At 44.0% G+C, this 27,155-nt stretch overlaps 1 protein-coding gene and 1 pseudogene across 2 annotated transcripts in view; both read right to left on the reverse strand.

Annotated features, from left to right (window-relative positions):
* The window catches only part of ABLIM1 (actin binding LIM protein 1), a 256,621-nt gene that overhangs the window by 56,642 nt on the left and 172,824 nt on the right, over positions 1–27,155 (reverse strand). Inside the window, exon 7 of one of the 2 annotated variants that reach the window (XM_006831376.1) lies at positions 4,047–4,134. In XM_006831376.1, coding sequence (XP_006831439.1) covers positions 4,047–4,134 — 88 coding nt within the window. Of the gene's footprint in view, positions 1–4,046; positions 4,135–27,155 lie in introns of those variants that run through there. The other variant, XM_006831377.1, reaches the window with a different exon arrangement.
* Positions 1,778–2,502, reverse strand: LOC102824624 (annotated as a pseudogene).

The following is a 27,155-nucleotide window of genomic DNA, read 5'->3' on the forward strand; positions in this document are numbered from 1 at the left end:
GTAAATGAAATAAAAATGAAACAAATACACAGAACGCAGACAGAGATCCAGCCTCTTTAGCGGAGGCACTAATGCCAAGACTGAGTGTAAAGCACAGAGGGGGCGGGGGTGGGGAGGGTGGTTCTGTGCCATGGTCGGTTCTGACTCATAGCGACCCTGAACAGGGTTTCCGAGGCTGTAAATCTTTATGGGAGCAGAAAGCCTCATCTTTGTCTCGTAACGGCTGGTAGCTTCAAACTGCTGACCTTGAGATAACAGCCCAACTTGTGACTGTTACACTACCAGAGCTCCTCGTAAAACACAAAAGGTCCCCTTAATGTGCGAAGCCCAGGGTGAGGAGCCATGGCCAGTCTCGGGAAAGGCTGTGAGGGTGCTGCTGAGTGGGACTCTTCACCCAGAAACACCAGGTCTGCATCCAGTGTCAGCATGGTTTTCTGACTCACAGCCACCCTAGAGAGAGCTTCTAAGGCGGCAGATCTTCACGGGGTTGGCAGCCACATCGTTCTAAGGACAACTCTAGGAGAGACTTGTGAATAAACCCTGTACTTCCACATCAGTCCCAGCTTCAGAGAGACTTGTTTCTCCATTGTGTGACTGGGTATGGCATTGCGTGTCATCAGCCTCCCTAGTCAATTTCCAGCATAATTCTGAACATGCCAAGGGGCCCCAGAGCTTATAGGTCTCGGTCCCTAGCAGACACAGGGCTGATATTGTACCCTTGTGCCTTCTTTCTTCTTATTCTGATAAAATATAAACGACATAAAATTGGTCATTTTGACTCTTTTTAAGAACTTCTGACTGTGATTTGGTTTTCCATTCAACAATTCATACACAATTTGGGGCGTGTGTTTGGGGATTGGTTGTGGTCCCCATAATGTAACAGCATTCCTCCCTCTCTCTCCCTGTGTTCACCTTTCATGTTCCTCCCTGCCTTTTGAGTATTAGCACAGAGTAAAGGCTCAGCCCTTTTGATGTGACATGGTTGATGCTAAGAAACGCCTACCTCCCTGCTGTGGCTGTTCACCATCTGGCTGAAATATGAGCCACAGAGGTGAGTTCAGTTCCAGGTCTAAGGGGTGTCAAAGGTCACAGTCTCACAGGTTCCACCAGTCTCTGTCAGACCAGTTAGCCTGGACTTTCCTCTGTCATTTTAACTCATTTTAAATGTACAATTTACTGGTACCAGTGGTGTTTTCACACTATTTATTTCCAACCTTTGTCATCACCCCAGAGTTCTGTAGCCATCAAATAACAGCCTCCTATCCCCTTCCCCTTGAGCCTGTTTTGCTGGTTAGTGCCACTGAGTTGGTTCCAACTTGTAGCAACTCTGTATAGGGTTTCTGAGGAGTGGCTGGTGGGTTCAAACTGCCGACCTTGCAGTTAGAAGTCCAGTGCTTATTCTATAGTGCTACACCAGGACTCTGACAAATAACAGCCTCTCCCATTTCCGTTGAGCCCTTGGTAACTACTAACCTATTCTTCTTTGTCTCTCTAAATAAGACATTTGCCTACTCTAAATACTTCCTATAAATGGGATCCTACAAGATTTGACCTGTGTGTCTGACTTATTTCACTCAGCATCAATGTTTTCATAGTTCATGCATGTTGTGGTGTCACAACTTTATTTCTCTTGGCTGAAAAGAGTCCATTTGGCTTATTCATTCATCTGCTGATGGGCACATTTAGGGTATCTCCACTTTGGAGCTACTGTGAATACTGCTACAATGAACATGGGTATACAAGTAACTGTTTTGTTATTGTTGTTGTTTAAAAGATTTTACGGTTTATTAATCCTCTGGTGAAAAACCCAGTCATCGCAGAATCTTTGTTCCTTCTTTTTGCCAGCACCAACATTGGCCTTTGCAGTCCCCCTGACTTTCTTCATTCTGTTTTTGTGTTCCTTGTGCTGATTCCTTGAGATTTTCTTCTCACACAGGCCATGTCTTGCAAGTCTGTGTTTGGGTTCATTTTTCTTTGCATAATCCAAGGAATCATAAATCAAGCCAAAGCCAGTAGTCTTGCCACCACCAAAATGGGTTCTGAATCCAAACACAAAGATGACATCTGGTGTTGTCACATACATTTTGGCAAGTTTTTCCTGAATTTCTGTCTTAGGTACTTGCCTTCCTGGGGTGAAGGCCATCATTGACCATTTGTTTCCACTGAAGCAGTCGGTTGCTCATGAACTTCCTGGCCCTGACAGTTCTGTGTCCTTCAGGATGGTGGCAGATGCTCAGGCAGTTGGGGAGGACAAGCACAAGTAACTGTTTGAGTTCCTTCTTTCCATTCTCTGGGGCTCATACTTAGGAGAACTGCTGAGTGCCTTTGGTTTGGAGCGCCGCAGTTGGCACACAAGAATCTAAAGCAGAGCTTGGTGGTCAGATGGAGACTACATCTGTTCCATGCAGTAACTGTCAAGTGGCACCTGTCTGTAATACCTGCAGCAAGGGTCTGTCTTTACGGAAACGTATCCCATAAAGTCCACGACACCATCAGATTCATGTCCCGGGAACTGTCACTTACCTTTACAATTCAATGAAGTTTTTCCATCATAATTTTTCAGAGTGATCATTTTAAAACTAAAGCTGAAAGCTATTTGGGTTGACAACTTTTTATATAGCTAGCTTTTTTATTATTTTTTTTTTACCTTGGAGGCGGGGAGGAGAACAGACAAGGCTTTGTTTCAACACTCGTGAACCATTTCTGTCAACTGTTCTTCGTTGCATTAAAACACAAATTGAGAGCAAAAGCAAAGTATTCATTAAAAACACACATGGGGTAACATGCAAGGAGAAATGAAGAAATGGCAGGCAGAGACAGAGCAGACCCAGTCATTATCGAAACTGAAAGAGTGATGGCTCTTGCGGTTCTCGATAATTTTGCTGATAAGCCCTTGTCTAATTAATGACTCTTTCGCCAGCTAAAAATAGCAAAATGCTTGAGCAGATGGTGCTAGAAGAGAACCTTCCCCAAACCCTCTCTGAGACACTCAGCACTGAAGGGAGGGAGAAAGGGATCGCAGTTTTGCATTGGGAAAAGCTCTCATAATTATCCTCAGTTTTAAAAGCCCCAAGTGTTGTGGTAAATGTTACTGAATTGTTTTTAACTCATAGCGACTCTGTATAGGATTTCTGAGGAGCAGCTGGTGGGTTTGAACCACTAACTTTGTGGTTCAAACTGACCTTGAGGTCCAGCACTTATCCAACAGCATCACACCAGGAATCCAAAACCCCATGGTCCCTGGAAATGAGTCCTGTTTGTATATCCTTGCTGGGACTTTGGGAGTGGTACATTTTCTCATTTTCTTTTCATATGAAAGCGACTTCACCTTAAAAGGATCTAATAAGAGTGTGGTATTAATTCACCAAATATGAGACTTTCTTCTTCCTGAGACCCCCCCAATCAGAGAAGACTGGGTGGTCTCTGAACAGTGCTCGAGAACCCACAGGACAGTGAGAGAAGCAACGAGAGAAGAGCCACCAACTAAGTAAAATTTCCAGAAATGTTCTCTCTCTTTTATCTTTTGTTTTCCCAAGCCTATTGCTGGGGAAGGCCTGGGAAGGAGGGGTTGCTAAGTGTCACGTTCATCCGTGGGAGGTGCAAACAGGTAACAAGCTCAGCTGTTAACCAAACGGTTGGAGGTTCAAGTCCACCTAAAGGTGACATGGATAAAAGGTCTGGTGATCTACTTCTGAAAAAAACCAGGAACTGAAAACTCTAGGCAGCGCAGTTCGACCTTGACACACAGCGGGTCACTATGAGCTGGACAACAACACTCACTGTTTTCACATCCGTAGTATCGAATGTCAAGCCCAAGCAGCAACACAACTTCACTCCTTAACAGCCCTGGGGGCTCCTGGCCAGCCTGTCAACTGCTTGGCTGACTAATACTAACTAATGAGGTCGCTTTGGCTACATTCTTTTGGGTTTGGGTAAGGCTTAAAGCGAATGAAATGCCTCCTTCTCTGAAAGCAATCAAACAAACAAAGCCAGGTTTTCTTTTCCCAGGCAGAGAAAGCATTAATATGTTCCTGAACCCGGCTCACCTTGAAGATACATTTCCTCTCCTTCTGTGAACATCTGGTTGCATCTGCTGCATCGTGCACAGCTGGGGTGGTAATGCTTGTCACCCGCCTGCAAGAGAAAAGGTGGCCAGTAGTCAGTATCTTAAGTCATGCTTCCTGTCTTCTTTTCAGGGCTTGCACATTTGGAAGGAAAGGGAAGATTCTGTGGAAGGAAAATACTTATCTACTTAACTAAACTCCCTGGACCAAATAGCCCCAGGAGGGAGCCACATCAGTGAGTGCTCCTCATGCCTGCCACGAGGAGGCGTTCTGACCCTGGAGTCTCTGGTTTCCATTTCCCCTTGACCTGGCTTTCTGAGCTGGCTGTCAGTTACATACCATGTGTCTGAGACACATCCACTCTTTCTCCCAAAACCCCACCTCAAAAGCATTACAATCTGAATTTATGTTGGAGGCTAACATTCATGCATGCTAGACCAATAGCAATAAATGATCCCTGTCATTTATAAGAATTATAGGCTCTTGTTTTCTTGGTTAAATAATCCAAAAATACTAAAACGATAGAAACACCATTGCTTTCCTCTCAAAGGAGCCTGATCTTATCCTAGGCTGCTGACAAGGACCTCTTGCCCATGTCTTGTATAAGGACTATTCTGAGGACAGCATTTTACTGAGGGAATGCCATGCTAATCCTGGGCATTTCGCATCCCTAATTCTGACAGATGCTGCCATATAGGTGCTGACTTCCCCAGGGCTCAGTATCACTGGGCTCAGGGACAATTCTCTAGACAGATGCCAAGTCACATTAGGGCTACACTCCACCAGTAGTACATGCTTAATGAAATCTTCTCATTCACAGCTTAGCAAAAAATCATCACCACCTGAAAGTTACCATACATAGTGTAGGGTTAAATCGTCTTGTCAGTCAACTGTGGAAACATTTTTCTGGCACAAGCCATGTGCAAGGCAGGGCTGAGAGACCACAGTCAGAAGTGGCTGCCCCTGTGTGAGAGCCGGCACAATGTCGCTACAGGAAGTCAGGGGTCAGGAAGTGATTCCTTTCTCACACCCTCCTGTGGGAACTACAAAAACCCCTTAGCGATCTCAGAGTGAGAGGATGGTCAGCTTCTCAGTGCATGTATGTACATGTATACATACATGTGTGTACATGTGTACATGTGTGTGTGTGTGTGAACCCAACCAACCCAACACACATTGAAGTGATTTAAAATCAGAAACCAAGAATGATGTCTCTTCAGTGGTGCCTGCCAGAAACTTCCGTTAAGTGCTGCTGTGGTTCTTATGCACACACTGATATTTTCACGGAGGTGGGTGGGTAAGAAATGTCAATACAGAGTAGCTCCTGCCCTTAGCCCTTCTGGGTCAGTGTGAATTAAAGGAGGCCGAGAAAAGGTTTAAACAGTTGCCGTCAAGTGGCTGACTGACTCTCGGTGACCCCAAGTGTACTGGGTAGTTACCTGGCCTTAGCAATGGTGAAAGGAACCTTGGTGGTACAGTGGGTTAAGCACGGGCCCGTTACCCACAAGGTTGGCAGTTCAAACCCAGAAAGAAAAGGCAACTGGCTTCTGAACAGATTTGCAGCCTTAGACTCTCTATGGGATCTTTAAGAGTGGGGATTGACCCAATGGTAGTGGGGAAGCAATGGAGAAGAAGGATGAGGCATAACCCCGGCTAGTCATGTGCTTAAGGTGGGGAACCTAGCCCCTAACTGGTGCAAATGGGTAATGAGCTCAGCTGCTACACAAAAGATAGGCAATTTGGGTCCACTCAGAACTACCTGGCTATCTATTCTGAAACACCAACCACTGGAAACCTCATGGAGCACAATTCAGCTAGCACACATGGGGTTGCCATGGGAAGGCACTGACCCAACAGTAACTTGTTACTGGTTATCGATGAGGAAGCTGAGGCCAGGAGTGGCCACACAGTGAGGCAGTGGTGGTGTGGGGAACCCGGCAGTCTGCCTCTGGATTGGGTCCTTCATGACCTATAGTTGTCATGGTGACCCATGCATTACAGAGTGGAAATGCTCACTGGATTTTCTCAGCTGTCATCTTTATCCGAGCACTTCACCAAACTGTTCTTCCAGGGTGGGTTCTGACTGCCAAATTTTACATTAGCAGTGGCTCACATATTGTTTGGACCATACGTATCCCCACACCTCATGACCATACCCATACTACACTGCGGTAACAACTTCACAGTGATGTTTGGGTGAACTGTCAAATAGAAGTTTGAAATAATAATGACAGGACTAACAATGGAATTCCCCTCCACGCAGAGATGGCTCCAGGGTCATTCACACAGAGAAGGCTCACTGGTGTGGGTTAGGAAGCTGGTGAAAGGGTTTCTGGATGCCCACCCTCCCCTTCCCAAGGGCAGCCACCATGCTGGGGACACTGCTGTACACAGAGGAGGCAAGTTACAGAAATGCCCATGTGGTACGGCTTTGCTCCAGAAATCATTCACAAAACACTGCTCAGATACAATGTCAACACTGTGTGGAGCATGCCAGGCTTGACCCATGCATTTGTTTCATCTCAAGATGCTAAATGTGTCAAGAAATTCAGTGAGAAAGAGCCAACAGGCAGGTTCACAGCCCTCCTTGAATCCTGTTTTTGCAGTAGTGTGGGCCCCGGGGCTACAAGGTCCCGAGCTGTAAGACAAGGGAGTCATATGAAAGTCCCACCGTGCCTGCTACTGACCTGCCACCCACTGGCTCTGGATATTAAACCCAAAGCAAACCTACAGTCCTCTAGTCGATTGTGACTCACACCCCTGTAACTCTCAAGGGATGAGCACTATTGCCTTTCAAGACCTTTTCTCAGGTTTCCTCCCCAAGAAAGAATCCTGTTCCCAATAAAGGGTAGTGACCCCTTTGCATGTGTGAATCCCCCACCTCCCCGAGTCTGTTTCATTTCTCCTTGTTCGGGCACCCATGACGGTTCACAGACAAGCCCTGTGAACAGGGCCAGGAAAGGTACCACAGCTGGACCCAAGCACAGAGTCATATGCAAACCGGAGGTCGCCATATCAAAATCACTCAAACTGGGGTCCTTTTCAGAAGAAAAGGAAAGTATTTCAGAACATGGCCAAAATGAAAGACTAACTAATGTCCTTATGAGAAACATGCACCTCGCTGGGTAGAAGAGGAGATTGATTATAAACCGTTTGAAGCAGCATCCGGGCTATGTTGTGGCAGGCAATGTCACAGGTGATGGTTAGCGGGGGCCTGGGCCCCTGGCACGCACCACACTGTGAAACACTAGCTCTGCCAGAGCCGAGAGGCCAGCTGCTCCTCTGGGGCTTGCCAGAGTTCCACCATTACTATTCTCCATACATCTCTGTACCCTGCTATTTTAAGAATTTACAACATCATTTTCTGCATTTTCACATATTCAAACTGCACATATTTAAAGCCTGTAATGTGGCTTGCATTAAATTCTATCAACAATAGCCAGTTTGCGCATAGAGTGGAGTTTACAAAAACAGCTGCTTACACATTCAGAGTGCTACCTACGGCTGGCTTGCTTTTGATAGTGCTGATTAAGCCAGTCTTCTGTAGCTATTGCTACTATCGGGAGAATTTCTAAATTAAAGTGTGAACTTTAGCACACCAGTCAGAATTCTGGGGAAATACTATCCACTTGAAGACCAAATTTGGTGTAAGACAGACTTGGAATGAAACCGATTGTCAGAAAGGATAGAAAGGAATTCTGAGCCCCTTGTAGGCATAGGGTGTAAGGGAATGGCTACAAGATTTGGAATCAGGAGGCTTGGGGATTCCTTAATTGGTTCCAATGTTGCTGTTTATGTACCATCAAGTCAGTTCTGACTCATAGCAACCATACATAGGGTTGCTGAAGCTGTAAATCTTTATGGGAACAGAATGCCTCATCGTTCTCCTGTGGAGCTGCTAGAGAAGCAAGTCTCCTGATTCTAGATCACTGACAGTCAGTGTTAAGGTATTGCCAAGCATTGTGCCAAGTACCTTCTTGTCAACAGCCCTGTGAGGTAGTTGCGAGTGTACAATCCTGTCTATAAAGAAGAAACTCAAACTGGAACTAGAACTCAAAGAGAACAAGCTCCCAACGCTGTCAAAATGCAAAGCTAGCCTTTGAGCCCCAGTATGCTGGCTCCAGGCGCTCATTCTAACCACCACGCTCCACTGGTCCCTAAGCAAGAACCTTACACAAGGGAGTGTTCGTTCACTACCGCACAGAAAACCATCTTCTCCTTAGTCTCACTGATGGTAGGAAGCATTCAGCTCCTTGTTTCTAACAGAGGAACTGAGGATGTGGCACGGCTGTGAATGATGTTCCTTCTAAACAGGAAGTTAAACTCTCAAGGTTGAGGTTTGCAGCTTTTAGTTAAGATTGAATTTGACTAAGCTGGTGCTAAGAACTCCCAGGGGAATGGACCAACTGCTTACCCGGCCTTGAGTCTCTCTCAGACACAGCTCTGATTGCTGGTGAGTTCAGTCTGAAGACATGTCAACAGTTGGAGACCAGTGTGCTGGCCAAGCTCAGCCTTTCTCCAGCTTGGCTGTGTATAAGCTCACCTGGTGAGCCTTTCAAAAAAGGATTCAATGGCCTTAGGGAGGAGTCCACAAATGCATCCAAATGAGCCCATGCAGTTCCTCCAGGAACTGCAGAGACAATGGCTGGGCTGGTACCCAAACCCAAGCCCGATGGTAGATGAGGAAGCGTAAGGGAGGAACAAGGATGTGTTGCTTACGTGGCAGGTGCATGGGTGGGAAGGAAAAGTACACAGTCAGGCAAGTTCCCTGCTCTGGCCCTGCAGAACTGCAGAGCAGGGCTGACTCAGCCTTCTTGTATTCACTGTTTATTCCCTTGATGGGGGAGAGGTTTCCAATGCAACTGGACTGGCTTGATCTCCAGATTGAGCACTCACCTCTTCCAGGAGCCCTTTTACCTGCTATAGCATCATGAACAGGCAGGATAGTGAGGGTGTGCCTTGGGATCCTGAGCCAAGGTTGGTAAATGTATCAGTACAGGCAGCTTTCACAAAGCCCCGAGGGCTCTCTGCAAGTCTGAGCAAACCCCAACCATACAGATGAGAAAGTACCAACTGCAAGCCCTCTGAGCTCAGCCGACTCTGACTGAAACACACATAATGTGTCAGAGCGAGAGGCGGCAGCCTGTCCTCAAAACCAAGGACGCACGTAATGGCTCACAGAGAAACAAATCATATTCTAGTATTCTGGTTCCCTCTGACCAGCTGCTGAAAACATAAAAGACCAACTCTGTCCTTTCAGTGGGGACGCGGAATGAAAAGTCCTTGGGTGGTGCAAACAGTTAAGTGCTCAACTCCTAGTAGAAAGGCCGATAGTTTAACTCCACCCAGAACGACCACAGAGGGCAGGCCTGGAACTCTGCTTCTGAAAGGTCCCAGCTTGGAAAATCTATGGAGCAGCTCCTCTGCACACGTGGGGACACCACGACTTACAATAAACTCGATGGCAACAAGAAGGAATAAAAACAAAGCACAACTATAACGTCTCAGCATAAACACACACTGGCTTTTCACAGATGGTAACTGCTTTCCTGTCTCCTTCCAAAGAATCCATGTAAAATCCTTAAAGGAGTCTGCAACTTCAGCATTATTCAAATCTTAGTTATAAATATATACATGCATAAACTACTTAGCCAGTGTTTCTAAATCAACCTAGAGATTCAATGCAACCCTTACCAAAATCCCAACAGGTTTGTTCACATTTAGGTTTGACAAGATAATCCTAAAATTCATACAGAAATGCAAAAGACCAAGAAAGAGTCCCCACTGAATAGTTTTCATCTTGTCTAGATGGGACTGGTAAAAAGAGATGGGGATAAGATTCTTATGATTCAACAGTAATTGTTATCATGACTAATTGCAACTGTCACAATTGTAAAGGTAGAAGTTTTGTAACAAAAACAGGGGAGTAGTTAATCTTACAGTCCAGAAAACAAGGACTCTAGGACCATCAAGGGAGAGGAGCACAAGCGGAATCCAGAGAAGCAGTGATACCAGAGATGGAGGCAGAGATGGGGACATAGAGACGGAGCAGCTGAGGACTCTAGATTCATGGGAAGAGAGGGACTAAGAGATGGTGGCCCGGAGGCAGACTTGCAGAATGTGCCCTTTGGTGGTGTAAATTACTATATATGCCTGAGTGTTTAAAAAAAAAAAAAAAAGAGTTAAAGTGAATAGAGAGAAATACTGTTAACTGATTACTGATATATGATTATATGATAATTGTTGTTGTTGTTGTTAAGTGCCATCGAGTCGATTCCGACCCATCATGACCCTGTATAGGATTTCCGAGGAGCAGCTGTGAGCTTGAAATGCCAACCTTGCAGTTCAAACAGCTTTGTAGTCTGGCACATTAACCCATAGCGCCACATCAGGACTCCAACTGAAGGTACATGGATGGGATTATAATCACTGTAATGAAACAAGCTGTATGATTTGTTTAATGTAAAACTGATGATCTGCCCTGTAAACTTCCACTCAATCCACAAAAACCTTAAAAAAGAAATTATCTAGGTCCCAATAAGGCTGTCACTATAACTGTTTGAGAGTGCAGTACCCCATGGAAGGTGCCAAGGTGAACTGAGAGGAACTTGTGAGGTTTATGTTGTGGGGAACTGAAGCCACTTTATGTTACCTACAAGATTCTGTAGGTTCAATCAGTATGTGTCATGTGGAGCACTGTTCAGTGGACTAAGACACACACACACACACACACACACACACACACACAGACATGCAAAAGACCTAGGACAGTCCAAACCAACTGTGGAAAAGAAGACTAAGTTGGAGAACTTAAACTACCTGGTTTCAAAATTGATCATAAAGTACTCAAGACAGAGTAACACTAGCACAGGACAGATATTTAGATTAATGAAACAAAAGAGAGAATACAGAAATAAACCCACACACTTATGGTCAATTGATCTTCAATAAAGAAATAAGGCAATTAAAGGTAAGGAATAGTCTTTCTAATAGATGATGATGGGACAATTGGAGATCCACATTCAGTTCAACAGCTTAAACCCCTACCTCACACCACACATAAAAATTACCTCAAATATATCTTAGATCCAAAAATAAAAGGTAAAGCTGTAAGACTTTTAGATAAAAACATAGTACAGATCCTTTTGGCCTTAATTTAGGCAAATATTTCTTAAATATTATGCCACAAACATCATGAAAGAAAAAAAAAATTGATCAATTGGATGCTATCAGATTAAAACCTAAAGTTATACCACAGAGTGGGAGAAAATTTGTAAGCCATATATCTAAAATAGGACTTGTATCCAGAATATATAAACACTTAAACTTAAGAATAAGTGATCAAATGGCTCAACTAATAGGCAAGATATATGAATAGACACAACACTAAACCAGATTTATGAATGCCTAATGAGCACATGAAAATATCTCAGACGCTGTTAAGTCATTAGGGAAACAACAAAAAACCACAGTGAAATGGTTTAAGCACCCACCACCATGGTTAGAATTAAAAACCAGACAATGTCAAGTACTGAGGAGGCTCTGGAGAAAGCTGGACTCTCAGACCTTACTGATGGGAATGTAAAATGGCACAACAATTTTGGAAAACTGTTTGGCACTTTCTTAAAAAAGAATGGGACACAGATTTACCATGTTGTTGTTAGGTGCCATCAAGTCGGTACTGACTCATAGTGACCCTATGTACAAAAGAACGAAACACTGCCCAGTCCTGGGCCAACCTCACAATTGTTGCAATGCTTGAGCCCATTGATGCTGCCACTTTGCCATGAGATCCAGCAATTCTACTCTTAGGTATCCAGCCAAGAGAAACCATGACATAAGCACACACAAAGACTTCTATGGTGACAATAGCACTATTCACAATAGCATGAGAGGTGGGAACAACCCAATTATCTATCAACGGATAAATGGCTAAGCCTGTGATACATTTATGTAGGGCAATACTCATAAGCAATAACAAAAAAAAGCATGACATGGTATGGGTGAACTGCATAAAACTGTCTGAAGAAAAAGAAGCAAGTCACAGACGACTGCATATTGTACATAATTCTATCTACATGAAATTTCTAGAAAAACAAATAAACCAATTAAAGAGATAGAAAGACGATCGGAAGCAGATCAGTGTTTGTCTGAGACTGGGGGTTGACTACAAATGGCCAAATGAGGAGAATTTTGGGGCCGATGAAAATGCTCTAAAACTGGAATGCAGTTAAGGTTATACCACTGTATACATTTATTAAAATTCATCAAACTGACCATGGACAACGGGTGAATTTTATGCTACGCAAACTATACCTCAATAAAGGGATATGAAAAAAAAAGGTGGGGGGGGGGAAGGAAAACAGCAGTGAGAATGGCGGTGGGGGTAAGGCAAGACTTGACCAGGAAGATGAGAAAAACGTTCCTACCCACTGTCCACAATGGCAAAGTGGGGCATGCATACAGGTGGTCTCTGAGTAATGAATGCCCAAGCAACATACATGCAAACATAGTTACAAACCAGGGCCTATTGTATTAAAATTCAAGGTTCACACTATGAATGGTTGGTAATAAACGGGAGGTGCTTTGTGATGTGCATCAAAACATTATTAGTATTAGCAGTACTGTGTTAAAAATGTTTTCATGCATCTGGAAGTGTCTCTTTAAAATGTTTTTATGCATAGAAAGGTACACTATATACTAAGACAAACATCCGACTGACATTAGATAAGAACTGTACCTAACTGTTCCAACAACAGCACAAATTCAACTTAAGGGCAGATTTAGGAATGCAACTCTCCAGCAATAATCCAGGGATTCCTGTGCATGCTTTCCTTTTATGGAGTCAAGATTACTTTGGGAAGCTATGGAAAATAGGGATTCTTTTCCCATAGCAACGTATTTTCACCCAGTGTGGTGGTGTGGGTTAATGTGCTGGACTGCAAAGTCGGTTTGAACAGCAAGGTCTGTGGTCCAAGCTCACCAGCCACTCCTAGGAAACCCTATACAGGGTTGGAACCAACTCTACGGCACTTAACAACAACTGGGACAGACAGATATACACATGCAATAGTTCATCGCCAGCTGCTCTGTGAAGATCCCCACATTATCCTGTCCCTGAGGATACTAACCACGCTGTGTTTCTAATGCACATGAGAAGACCCTCAACTGGAGGGACGTTAATTGAGCACTTTGCCCAAGACCGTATGAGGAATTGACAAGAAAACCTGGCCGGCTCCACTAATATTTGCGTAGCTACTGAGAATGACTTAGTTTGTGGTAGTGTTTTGGCTGCTTTCACACACAAGATTTCATTCTTCTCTGACCTTCTTGAGTTATGGTGAGCAAACAAAGGCTCCAAGGCTAGAGGACATGCTGTACCAAGGACCAGGTATAGCCGAGTGTCAGAACTAGAAATGCTCTCAGATCTTTGTATGCATATTTGAGTCTCTGGTACAAACACCAGGGCACAATAGTGCTTCTTTTGCCTCAGAGAGAGAATACTAATCAACTAGACAAATAATTCCTAATACAAAATAAGGGCTCAAAGGACTGGGAGCATTTCATGAACATGGGCAGCCAGTCCCCAGGTTACAAATGTGGGATTTATGGACAGTGGGATTTTGTTCTTTAATGTTACATAAATGTGCCTTCAACTTAAAATGACTGAAATGACCCCCACTGCACAAATTCTTCACCACAATCACCTTCCCATAATGCATATAGAGCTTTTAAAACAATGAAAAGGCCTCAAGACCTTAAAGCGAGGCTAAAAGGAGCACTGGTAGCATAGATGACGAATCGAGCTGCTAATCTCACAGTCAGCAGTTTGAAACTACCAGCCGTTCCGTGGAAGAAAGATGAGGCTTTCTGCTCCCATAAAGATTTATAGCCTCAGAAACCCTGTACAGGGCCACTATGGGTCAGAACCAACTCCACATCCCACCATCACCACCAACAAAGTGAGGCTAATTCAAGAACTGTATGCACCTGATAAGACTTAGCTACAAATATGACTTAGGGACATACTCATGTTCGGTATTTTGAGTATTTTGCCAAATTTTAAGGTAAAAACAAATAATGGCAAAATTTAAATCTGAAAGCCTTCAAGATGGATTTCCACATTTAACCTTGTCTGTGCTCCCAGAGCTCTTTGCTCTGTAACCACAGGTGTCTGAGTGTGCGTGCTCTCTATTTCTGTGGCTGGACTGTCTTGCCCACCTCAGTTTGCACCATGGAGTGGAAAACGATAGACTATTGAAACCAGAGAGCACACGGTCTAAATTCAGACCTTGCAGATGGGATGTATCTGGGCATTTTTTCTTGAATCATTTCTTCATCTGTAAACACTGGCATAAGAAAACCTACCCTTTAGGATTGTTAGTAAAATTGGACCACCAAAGGTAAGTTGCTAACAAAGTACCTGGTGCCAATCAATACAGATGGGTTTTTGCCCTAGGTTGTAAATTCCCTGAAAAACAAGGGCCACAACTAGAAACTCCTTACCCCAGGATGTCTCTTTTTCTGCAAAATGAATTCCACAGAAATGTCTGGGAATGAATACATAAACTGAATCCCTAATCAGAACACCGCTAAATTAATTACTAACCATTATTTAAACATATATGGTGCCCCCCCCCCAAAAAAAATCATAGCTGAAAAAATGTTTCCCCAGCCTACCACACAACTGCTAGCAGGTTCCTTGGCACTTACTACATAAGCACCTCACAAACCTTATCCCATCTCACCCCTCAGCAACATTTTGAGGTCTGTATTATGTCCATTTAACAGATGAAGTTCAAAGCGTAGGGAGATGAAGAAATCACTTAGACAGCAAAGGTTAGAGCTGTGATCTGAGCCCAGATCTGTCCAACTCCAAAGCCTGTGCTCACAACCACTGGGTCCCAGAGTTTTCCTGACACTTGGCAGTTCAGTTAACCAGGGGTGGCCTCTTCTGAGCTCAGCCCAGACACAGCAAGTAGCCTATGATTTCTTAATACCATCTTTCAACGGACTAGTATTACAAGGCAAGTAAGAAATCTTAAATATACTGTTTGTTTTTTTCCCTTCTTCAGAGGGGGAAATTTTAGGCAAATAAATCTATGTTGGAAGAAGTGCGGCCAGAATGCTCTTTAGAAGCCAGGATGACAAGACTTCGTTTCTCATATTGTCAGGAAGGATCAGTCCTTGGACAAGAACACCATGTTTGGTAAAGTGTGGTGGCTGGCTTTGTGCCATGGAGTCAGTTCCGACTCATAACGACCCTGTACAGGGTTTCTGAGGCTGTAAATCTTTACGGGAGCAGAAAGTCTCATCTTTTTCCCACGGAACAGCTGGTAGTTTTGAACTGCTGATTGTGAGATTAGCAGCCTGATTCACAACCACTACGCTACCAGAGCTCCTTGGTAAAGTGTAGGATCAGTGAAAAAAAGGAAGACCCCCCCAAAGAGATGGAGTGACAGAGTGGCAGCAACAACGGGCTCAATTGTGACAATTGTGAGGATGGTGCAGACCAGGCAGTGTTCGTTATATTGTTCACAGGGCTGCTATGAGCCACAACCAACTCAACGGCACCCAACAATAACAACATGAACGTCATTATTGAAGTATAGCGTATGCCCAGAAAGATCCAGCAATCTTAGTGTACAGCTCAATGAATTTCTAATGAATGGTACACAGCCAGTATCCAAACCAGGAAAGAAGCAATTATGCGCACATAGAAACATCCCAGACCCCGCACCTCACAATGCTCATTCCCAGGCACTACACCCTCTAATCAACCTGCCTTCCAGCTGAGATGCTAGTTTTGCCTGTTTTGTTGAAACAACTACGTCTGGCATTTTCCATTCAACATTTTGTGAGAATTATCCATGATACAGTGAATAGCTATACCCCATTAAGTTCAGGATTGTACAACATGCCTTTGTATAAACATTCTACATTTTATGTATCCATTCTACTCCTGATGATACTTGGGTAGCCTTTACGTTTGGATGGTTTTTGAAATAAAGTTGCTATGAAAATTCTTGCACATGTCTTTTGGTGAAATGATGCATACATTTTTGCTGCATATATGTGCATACGTAGGAATGGAAGTCTTTAGCAAGGTCACAGGGCTGTGTTTGGCTTCAATTGTTGTTGTGAAGTGCTATCAAGTCGGATCTGGCCCATAGCGATCCTGTATAGGGTTTTCAAGGAGCAGCTGGTAAATTTGAACTGTCAACCTTGTGGTTCGAACCAACCTTGCAGTCCAGTACTGATCCACAGTGCCACACATATTTTTATTGCATTTATGTGTATACCTAGGAGTGGAAGGTATACAGCAAGGATATATGGGGTATGGACATGTTCAGTTCAGCAGCTACTGCTAAACCATTTCGGAAGTGGTTTTGCCTTTGCTCCAGTTTTAATCTGAGGAATTTGAAAGCATCAAATAAAAATCAAATAAACAGTATTTTGCCAAATGGATTCACAAAAAAGCGTTTTTCTAACATCTGTGAAGTGAATGATCTTTTAGAAAAGGGTCTCTAAGTAAAAGCTCTGGAGTTTCAATCCCAGTAGGTACCCAGGACCTCCAGAGTATGGTGGAGCGATTTTCAATATTCCTTTCTTCCTGGTCCTTCTGTTGGCAGTACTCTTTGTACTGATGTAGGGTCATTGATGGAATGCAAATAACCCCCAGATTTAATCCCTAAAATTGACTTGGTGTCAGCAGACAAAGGCAGGCATGGCCTGGGTCACTTTGGGTCTTTGCCAAGAAGCCAAGGAATGTGTGGACCAAGAACTGATAATGAACTAATCTCTTAGTGCTCAGAATGGGTTCCTCTAGTCAGGATTGTAGTTGGAGGTTTGAGGACTTCAACTGCTGCTGAAAACTTTAGTCTTTCCTCGTATGCCTGAGCTTAAACATTTCTTCCCTTATCGTGTGTTTTTATTGTTACTACTATCCTTTGTGTTCGTCCTGTAGTTGAAGTACCTTCACATTTAGTCCACCCAGCCCTTCCTTAGGTACCCTGCTATTCTTGTGGAATTCAAGGACAGGAGGGGACCCCAGATTTCAGAGCCAGTGTTCAAAATCTCCACCTTTAGGTTAAGTCCATTCTCCTCGCCCCACATCCTACTACATCAAGACTACCATAAGGAATGGAAATTCCTATGGCTGTTGTTAAAGTACCGTCGAGTCGATTCCAACCCATAGTGACCGTGTACAGGGTTTCCAAGGAGCAGCTGGTGAGCTTGAACCACCAACCTTGCAGTTCAAACAACTTTATAGTCATTGACTCATTAGCCCACAACGCCACACCAGGACTCCACTACGGTAGTTTGTTGTTGTTGTTATATGCTGTTGAGTCAATTCTGACCCATAGTGACCCTGCATAGGATTTCCGAGGAGCAACTGGTGAGCTTGAACCGCCAAACTTGCAGTTCAAATGGCTTTGCAGTCTGGTGCATTAACCCACAGCACCACACCAGGTTAGGACAGTTAAAAATAATGGGACTTAGAATTGTCTAGACGGCACTTAGCAATAATAACAATGCCTATCCTTTGTAGTATAGTGGATTAAGAGCTAGGCTGCTAGCAACGGGGTCAGCAGTTCAAATCCACCAGTCGTTCCATAGAAAGATGAGGCTTTCTGCTTCCATAAAGATTCACAGCCTGGGAAACCCTATGAAGGGTCTCTGTGAGTTGGCGCCCAATCCACAGCACACCACCACCACATCATAATGCTTATCCTATAGTGTCAACTGTGATTCCTCTTCAAGTTAATGTTGTCTTCTCATTGGTGACACAGTGGCTAAGAGCTCGGCTGCTACCCAAAAGTCCAAGATCAGAACCAATCAGCCTCTCAGGGAGAGAAAGATGTGACAGCTTGCTTCTGTATTATTGTCTTGGAAACCTAATGGAGAATTCCTATTCGATCCGATTGTGTTACTAAGAGTCAGAATCAAGTGACAACAGGTTTAGTTTTGTAACTGTATGGAATTCCATGTGAAATACTAGGTGTCTTTTGCCTGTATGCTGTTGTTGTTCCTAAGTGCCAATGAGTCGGTTCCAACCCAGAGTTGCCCTGTGTAGGGTTTCCAAGGAGTGGCTGGTGAGCTTGAACTACTGACCTTGCAGTTCAAACTGACTTTGCAGTCTAGCACATTAACCCACAGTACCACCTGTATCTCTACTAAAATTCCTTAGGAAAGATAGTTTGTCCTCTAAAATGTTGGTAAGGAGAAATTTTTGATAGCCAACTCTAGAGTGCTTGAGCAAGACACAAAATAGAAAAAGATTCTTTAAAAACTACTTCTAAGCATGAGAGACAAAATGTTGTTTGGTATGACAATAAATAACATCAAAGCTACTAAAGAAAGAAGAAATTATGTTAAATAGTCTCATTGTTGTTATTGTTAGGTGCAATCAAGTAGGTACCGACTCATAGCAACCCTATGTACAACAGAATGAAACACTGCCCGGTCCTGGGCTAACCTCACAATTGTTGTCATGCTTGAGCCCATTGATGCTGCCACTTTGCCAAGCCATCTTGCTGGGGGTCTTCCTCTTTTTCTCTGACTCTGCACCTTATCAAACATGATATCCTTTTCCAGCGACTGGTCACCCCTGACAATGTGTCTGAAGTATGAGAGACGAAGTTTGGCCATCCTGGCCTCTAAGGAGCACTCTGGCTGCACTTCTTCCAACACACATCTGTTGGTTCTTTTGGCAGCCCACGGCACTTTCAATATTCTCCTCCAACACCATAACTCAAGGGCATCAATTCTTCTACGGTCTTCCTTATTCACTGTCCAGCTTTTGCATGCATATGAGGTTATTGAAAATACCATGGCTTGGGTCAGGCGCACCTTAGTCTTTAAGCTGACATTTTTGCTCTTCAACACTTTAAAAAGTCTTGTGTAGCAGATTTGCCTAATGCAATACATAGTTTGATTTCTTGACTGCTGCTTCCATGAGTGTTGATAGTTGATCCAAGAAGAATGAAGTCCTTGATAACTTCAATCTTTTCTCTGTTGATAAGAATGTTGTTTTTTGGTTCAGTGGTGAGGATTTTGTTTTCTTTACCTTGAGATGCAATCCAAACCAAAGGCTGGGCTCTTTAATCTTCCTCAGTAAATGTTTTAAGTCCTCTTTACTTTCAGCAAGAAAGGTTGTATCATCTGCATATCGCAGGTTGTTAATGAGTCTTCTTCCAATTCCGATGCCACATTTTTCTTCATTTAACCCAGCTTCTCAGATTATTTGCTCAGCATACAGGTTGAATAAGTATGGTGAAAGAATACCTGCCGCACACCTTTCTTAATTTTAAACCATTCAGTGTTCCCATGTTCTGTTCGAACAGCTGCTTCTTGGTCCAGGTACAGATTCCTCATGAGCACAGTTCAATGTTCCGGAATACTCATACTTCGCAATGTTGTCCATAGCTTGTCATGATCCACACAATCGAAAGCCTTTGCATAGTCAATAAAGCACAGGTAAACATCTTTCTGGTATTCTCTGCTTTAGACTTGTAGTAGGTTTAAAATAGAAACTGGGTTAAATTCAAAATATCAACATAAACTGTTACTTTCATTTTAAAAGAAACTGGATTTAAAAAAAAAAATGTATTGTTACTCAAGTTTCTTCATTATCATGTTATATCCTCAATTCTCACATAAAATAGCATAAACACTACTTCTAGCTTCTAAAGTAAAAATAAATCCTGTGACTTATTTCCCTTTATCCATAAGTTATGAGGAAATGTGAAAGTTAGCCACCCAAGTAAGATCCAGTGGGTGTTAATAAAGCTGCTGTTATTGTTGTCAAGTGCCATCGAGTCGGTTCCAACCCACAGCGACCCTGTATAGGGTTTCCAAGGAGTAGTTGGTGAGCTTGAACCGCCGACCTTGCAGTTCAAATGGCTTTGCAGTCTAACGCATTAACCCACAGCGCCACACCAGGACTCCTAAAGCTATCCCTTACAAAGTAGAATCTCATTTACCTATTTCTGTAAGGTTGATTCTCACTCACAGTGACCTGATAGGGTAAATAAGCAATGCTCCACAGGGTGTCCATGGCTGTGTGGCGCTGTGGGTTAATGCGCCAGACTGCAAAGCTGTTTGAACTGCAAGGTTGGTGGTTCAAGCTCACCAGCTGCTCCTCAGAAACCCTACACAGGGTCGCTATGGGTTGGAACCGACTTGACGGCACTTCACAACAACAGGATCCGCACTAGACTTCAAACCACAAGGTTGGTAATTCAAACCTACCAGGTGCTTCTTGGAACCCATACACAGGGTCGCTATGAATTGGAACTGACTCGATGGCACCTAACAACAACAACAATCTTTATGGGGAGTCCTAGTGTGGTGCTGTAGGATAATGCACTAGACTGCAAGGTTGTTTGAACCTTAGGATCCGATGTCCAAACTCACCAGCAGCTCCTCGGAAACCCTATACAGGGTCACTCACTATGAGTTGGAACCGACTCAATAGCATTTAACAACAATCTTTATGGAGACAGACTGGCACATCTTTCTCCAACGGAGTGGCTGGTGGGTTTGGAACTGCCAGTCTTTCAGTTAGTGTCCGCTCACTTAACCACCAGTCCTCCTTAGAAACTTATAGAATGTGGTAAGTTTAAATTGTTCACTGGAAAAGAGTCCCAGTACATGGAGGGGGTCTCCTTAGGAGGTGTCACATGGTCCATGTTAGACATGTTCTAAGGCTGGTCCACATTTCTGTCTGTACAACATGAGGAATCATTAAACAGGAAGCTCTAGAGAGCTGTGTGCTTGAAGCCTGTACGGACCCTTCAGAATGGTTCAACATTCTATAACCCAGCTGTTTATTTCTCTCCATCCTACCCACTGTCTGAAAAGATCAGTCTACTAAAAGGTGTCTGTTTCATTATATTGTTGATGTGAAGTGCCGTAAAGTCAGTTCTGACTCACAGCCAACCCTATATCAGGTTTCTGAGGAGCAACTGGTGGGTTTGAACAACCAACCTTGTGGTTAGTGGTTCAGTGTTTATCCTACAGCGTCACACCAGAACTCCTCCGTAATATTAAGAGGTTAAAAGGTATGGGTTTTGTTTGCCTAGCTTGCCAGTTTGCTGTGTAGATAGAAGAAAAGTGGAGTCACTTGTTAATTCACTATCAGGAATAGGACACTGGGCTGTTTGTTTGTTTTTTTTTTCTAAACACGAACACTGAAAGGAATTCTGAAGGGACCTCATCAGGAAGTTGGAGGGGAGCCTCTCTGGTACCCAGTGGAATGTCACTGTGAACAGAGTTGGATATCAAGTCTGCTGTTGGTGCTCTGTTGTTGTTAGGTGCTGTGGAGTTGGTTCCGACTCATAGCGACCCTGAACAGGGTTTCCGAGGCTGTAAATCTTTACAGGAGCAGAACGCCTCATCTTTCTCCCGCGGAGCAGCTGGTAGTTTCGAACTGCTGACCTTGCGGTTCACAGCCCGATTCGTAACCACTATGCTACCAGAGCTCCTTTGGTGCTTGCTCTGTATGTGGTAGCAAAATACTAGCACAGCACCAGGGGAGCTGACAATGAGAAGTTCATTCCGCTTCTGACTTAAACAGCCCTCTTTTCCATACAGACACTACCCTACACAAGGTTTTACATCCTTCCCTTTCTTAACACCAGAAGATAAATATTTGCCTTCAAGGTCAACGCTCTTGAAACCTAACCCCAACTGGATAATTTTTGTCTCTTGTGCAAAGACAAAAACCTAAGTAAGGTTTCTTATTACTCATGATCTCATTTCTGGTCTCACTTCCACACAAGAGCATGCTGGAGTCAAGATTCCACAATTCCAGCAATCCAAAGGGTCTCACACATGCCAACTGCTTCAAGGGGAGATAAATCCATGATCAAGAAACGTCTCCTGGTGGTCGAACAGCCTAATTAGAGCAGGAAAGGGAAGGACCAGTGGTACCAGGTAATTGGGCTACCCTGTTAACCCGCTGCCATCGAGTTGATTTGACTCGTAGAGAACCTGAAGAACAGAGCACAGCTGCTCCATAAGGCATCCAACACTACAATTTTATGGAAGCAGCCAGTCACCGTTTCTCCCCTTGACTTAATATCTGAGTAATAGTTTTGTAAATTGTCAGGAACAAGGAAAAGCAGTATTTCTTTTAAGTTAAAAACATTTCAACGGGTTCTATTAGCATGCAGCAAATGAACTGTCCCAGTCCAGTGAGATTCCAGTTTGTCAACTGCCGTTCTTCACCACGCTGTCTAAAGTACATTCCAGTTCTGTGATTTCTGTCCTTCCCAGGAATTACATACATTCCCACATCCCACCCAGTTCTTTTCCTTCTAAATATTTCTGTCCTATAACGGGTACAACATCATGCCTGGACACAGTAGGTGTTTTGATTTTGGAGGCCTGGGGATCTGTTACAAACTATTCCTAATAAAACCCCACCTCTGAGTTATCAGAACTGGTTTACAGATGGTTCAGCTCTGGGCTGCTTACATGAAGAACACTATCAGACTACAAATATTTTTTTTCCCCCAGGGTTAGAGGAGCCTTCAGGGTGGGAACCAATGTTGGAGTGGTCAGGGAAACACAGCTTGCTTTTGAAAACATCCTTGTCTGATTTCCCATCCCATTGTGACTGGACCTCACCCCCTTTCACAAACAACTCCACCTTCCAGCCCGGAATCTCTGGAGCAGAGACTCAGCAGTTTGATAAGACAGAGGGACGCTGATTCTAGTCTTCACTGGGTCTCAGTTGTAATTGTCAGGAGGAAGAAAAACCAGAGGGAAAAGCAAATTCAGAGGGGATGGGGAGATGTATGAAAGAACCCAGACCCCTAACCTTGGCAAGGAGCCCTGGTGGTACAGCGGGTCACTGCTCAGCTACTAACTGAAAGATCAGTGGTTCAAATCCAGCTGCTCCATGAAGAAAGATGTGGCTGTCTGCTTTTGTAAAGATTTCTGTTGTTGTTAAGGGCCGCTGAGTCAGGTCCAAGTCATAGTGACCCTGTGTAGGGTTTTTGAGGAGAGGCTGTGGATTTGAACTGCCCACGCTGTGTTTAGCAGCCCAGTGCTTATCCTACAATGCCACACCAGATTACAGCCTTGGGAATCCTATGAGGCAGAGTTCTACCTTGTCCTATAGGGTCACTATAGGTCAGAACTGACTGGCCAATTTGGTAGCCTTAGCAAAGCCCCAAATAGAGGACATTTAAAGAACGGTTTGGGCTTTGGATAGCAATGCATTTCTGCATCCTGCAAAGAGATGGATACACCCTGGGTGGGTACTTGCCCCGCCCCGAGTCCCTGGATTCTTCTGGAAGGGCAGGTTTGGGGCCTGGAGCCAGCATAAGCAGGGAATGCTGTGAAGGTGGGCGCCACCTCCATCACCTCTCACCAGCCTTGTCAGGTGACAGTGAAGATCTGTCAGCGGGAACAGGACAATGCCCAGGCCTGGACACTGGGAGCCACATACTTTTTTGACAGGTGACTTTGTGAAGTCTGGGTTCCCCTTTGTGCAGCCATGTGGCCCTGGGATCTTGAAAATGCTAAACTGTGCAACCCCGACTTAAGGGGCTCACACACGGCATTGCTCCAGGCAGCGGACAGTCCCCTGAGTTCTGACATCAGAGTGGCCAGACACTCTGTGAAGTCCACTGAAACCAGTCAAAGCCAGCAAGCCCCTCTGAAAACACACAAATTGATAGCCTACAGCAGCCACACTGGGGTTTTTGCTATGAGCTGGTCTTTATCTCAATGGTCAGCACCCTGGACTCACCCTCACCAGATACGAAGGGCATTTAAATAAGAGGCTTTGCCATGCTCTGGTGTTTTACACTCTTTCCTACTTGAGTGGATCTCCTTATTTTAGAAGATGGTCGGTCTAATGGTAGAGACAGGGCCTGCAGGGTTCCTGAGAAACACCGAGGATTGAGTCATGGTACCTGGGGTCTAACAAGGAGGCCCCGGGCTGGACATACTCTCTTAGGGACCTTTTTGGTAGGACAAGATGGTTGAAATAGGTGGCCCTTAAGATGTCTTAGATATAAATGAAAACCTGCAACTTGAAAACTTAGCTAGGAAGCTTAGGACCAGTGAGTTCATGTTAGCAGGGGAACGACAACTTGGAAAAGGAGGATGCAAATGATGGCACAGCTTAAAGAAAAATGTGACCAAGGTCACCAAGTTGTACATGTGGACATTGTTGAAGTGATGTATGTTTTTCTGGGTATATTTTCAACAACATTAAAATCATAAAATACATTATTAAAATATATAGATCCCTATATCCACAAGGGGACTCCTGGTGTGGCACTGTAGGATCAGCACTGGACTGTGAACCACAAGGTCAGCAGTTCAAACCCACCAGTAGCTCCTCAGAAACCCTATGCAGTGTTGCTGTGAGTCAAAAGTGACTCCACTGCATTTAACAACAACAAGGTTCATGACGTCCTGGTATGGAAGCAGCCTCAAGAGGACACTGTGAGGAGAATATGAGCAAGGATGAACTGGCCACTCTTCTTTGTGGCCTCAGGTATGCAAGCAGAGAGGGCTCAGGCTATATTTGCTGGAGCCATTTTCAGGAACCTGTCCATCCCCTCATCCCAACCTCTACCAGGTCTTCCATTCCCATCTTCTCTTCTCTTGTGGATGCCATTCAGGTTCTGGCCTCAGGACAGCGTACCTGGACTACAAGCATTAGCCTCCTCTCCACCTCTCAAGAGTATCCAATCTGAATACCAGGCCAAGTGTCATTAAATAACACACGGGTCACACTGCTCTCCTGATAAGAGGCCTTCAACACCTTCTCATGGCTTACTGAAAAAGCTGAACTTTCTAACCTGGGCATTCAACCACCTCCACCATCTGGCCTCAACCTGTCAGTTTTATCTTCTCCCTTTTTCAGTGCAGCCCACCCATGCTCTGGACAACTAGGCTTTGCCCCAAGCTTCAGATACATTGCAGTGCTGAGCTACTACCACCTCTTACTCTCTTTGCGGAAGAATCAGTAGAGTCATTTTAAACAAGACGGGTGGCTGGGCCCCTCTAGGAAGCTGGCAGGAGTCTGGGAGGGCTTGGATCTCCCCAAGTGAACCTCAGATGCAGCCCATGTTGAGAACCTCCAGCTCCCCCCCGACTTAGACATTTCCTTTGATTGGCATTTAGTTCATGATACACATTTTATTTGTACATGTATATAAAAATATATAGCAGTGGTAGCGCAGTGAGTTAAGAGTTTAGCTGCTAACTGCAAGGTCAGCAGCTTGAATGCACTAGCCACTCGTTGGGAGACAGATGAGGCTTTCTGTTCCCGTAAGGATTTATAGCTTCAGAAACGTGATGCAAGGTCGTTATGAGTTGGAACCGACTCAACGGTATACCACCACCACCACCACCACCACCACCACGCAGCACTTACAGAATATAATAAATCATAAATGCTGGTGACTTCCAGGTGTCCCCCACAAGACTGTAACTCTCTGGGGCAAGGGCATTGTTGGATTCTTTTTTGTAATTCCCCAGTCCAGTAAAGGTTTTGGCCATATATTAGGGTTGGGTATCTATCCTGCTGGGGCACTGTAGGATCAACACTGGACCACTATTTGCAAGGCTGGGGTTCAAATTCACCAGCCGCCTCTTGGAAGCCCTAATGACTTAGTGGCACTTAAATAGCATGTAAGAAAATGCTTGGTTTCACGTTTGATTCCAATGCTACTTTCTCAAGGGAGCCTTTGTTTAGTCAGTCTCAGCAGGACATGACCCTTCCTTCTTCTGGCTCTTGCACACTTTTGTATTCTACTCATACAGTGCCTTGAACTTTATGAATGTAGATTTCCATGCATTTTAGGACTTGCACTAAACTTTGAAATGAACAAATCATTGATTTTGCAGAATTCTATCATGTCATCTCCAGCATCATTTCTATCACCAAAGCCATATTTTCCAACTACCGATCCTCTTTGCTCCCAACCTTTGCATTCCAATCATCAGTAATGATCAAATACATCTTGATTGCATGTTTGATCGATTTCAGATTGAAGAAGTTAGTAGAATTCTTCTGTTTTATCCTCACTGGCTTTAGTGATTGGTGTGTAAATTTGAATAATAGTGGTATTAACTGGGCTTCCCTGTAAGCGCATGGACATTATCCTATCACAGACAGCATTGTATCTCATGACTGAACTGGATATGTTCTTTTTTGATGATGAATGCAACACCATTCCTCTTCAATTTGTCATTCCCAGCATAGTAAACCATGTGATTGTCAGATTCAAAATGGCCAATACCAGTTCATTTCAGCTCACTAATGCCTAAGATATCAATGTTGATGCATTCCATTTCATTTTTGACAACTTGCAGTTTTCCCAGATTCATACTTTGTACATTCCATATGTTCCAAATTTCAATGGATATTTATAGCTGTTTCTCTTTATTTTGAGTTGTGCCCCATCAGCAAATGAAGGGCCCACGGGCTTTTCTCCCATGGGCTTTAATCCACTCAAGTTTTCACGGTCAGCTCTACTTTGAGGAGTCAACTCTCCCCCAGTCACATTTTGAGTGCCTTCCAACTGGAGGGACTCATTTTACAGCACTATATCTGACAGTGTTTCTCTGCCATTCATAAGGTATTCAGTGACTAAATATTCAGAAGTAGTCTGTCACTCCTTCTTCCTAGTCTGTCTTTGTCTGGAAGCTCATCTGAAACCTGTACACTATGGGTGATCCTGCTGGTATTTAAAATACCGGTGGCATAGCTTTCAGAATCACAGCAACTCACATGAACCTCACCAGATAGACTACATAGAAATCAAATTAACTACATCTGCAGAAAGAGAAGATGGAAAAGCTCCATACCATCAGTCAAAACAAGGCCAAGGGCAGACTGTGGAAAAGACCATCAATTGCTCATATGCAAATTCAAACTGAAGCTGAAAAAAATGAAAACAAGTCCATGAGAGACAAAATATGACTTTGAATATATCCCACCTGAATTTAGAGATCATCTGAAAGAAAAGATTTCATACATTAAACACTATAGACCGAAGACCAGAAGAGTTGTGGGATGACATTAAGAATCTGCCTTGGTTCGATGACGGGTAAGAC

The sequence above is a fragment of the Chrysochloris asiatica genome, unplaced genomic scaffold, assembly GCF_000296735.1.
Source record: "Chrysochloris asiatica unplaced genomic scaffold, ChrAsi1.0 scaffold00003, whole genome shotgun sequence".
Classification (NCBI taxonomy): Eukaryota; Metazoa; Chordata; class Mammalia; order Afrosoricida; family Chrysochloridae; genus Chrysochloris; species Chrysochloris asiatica.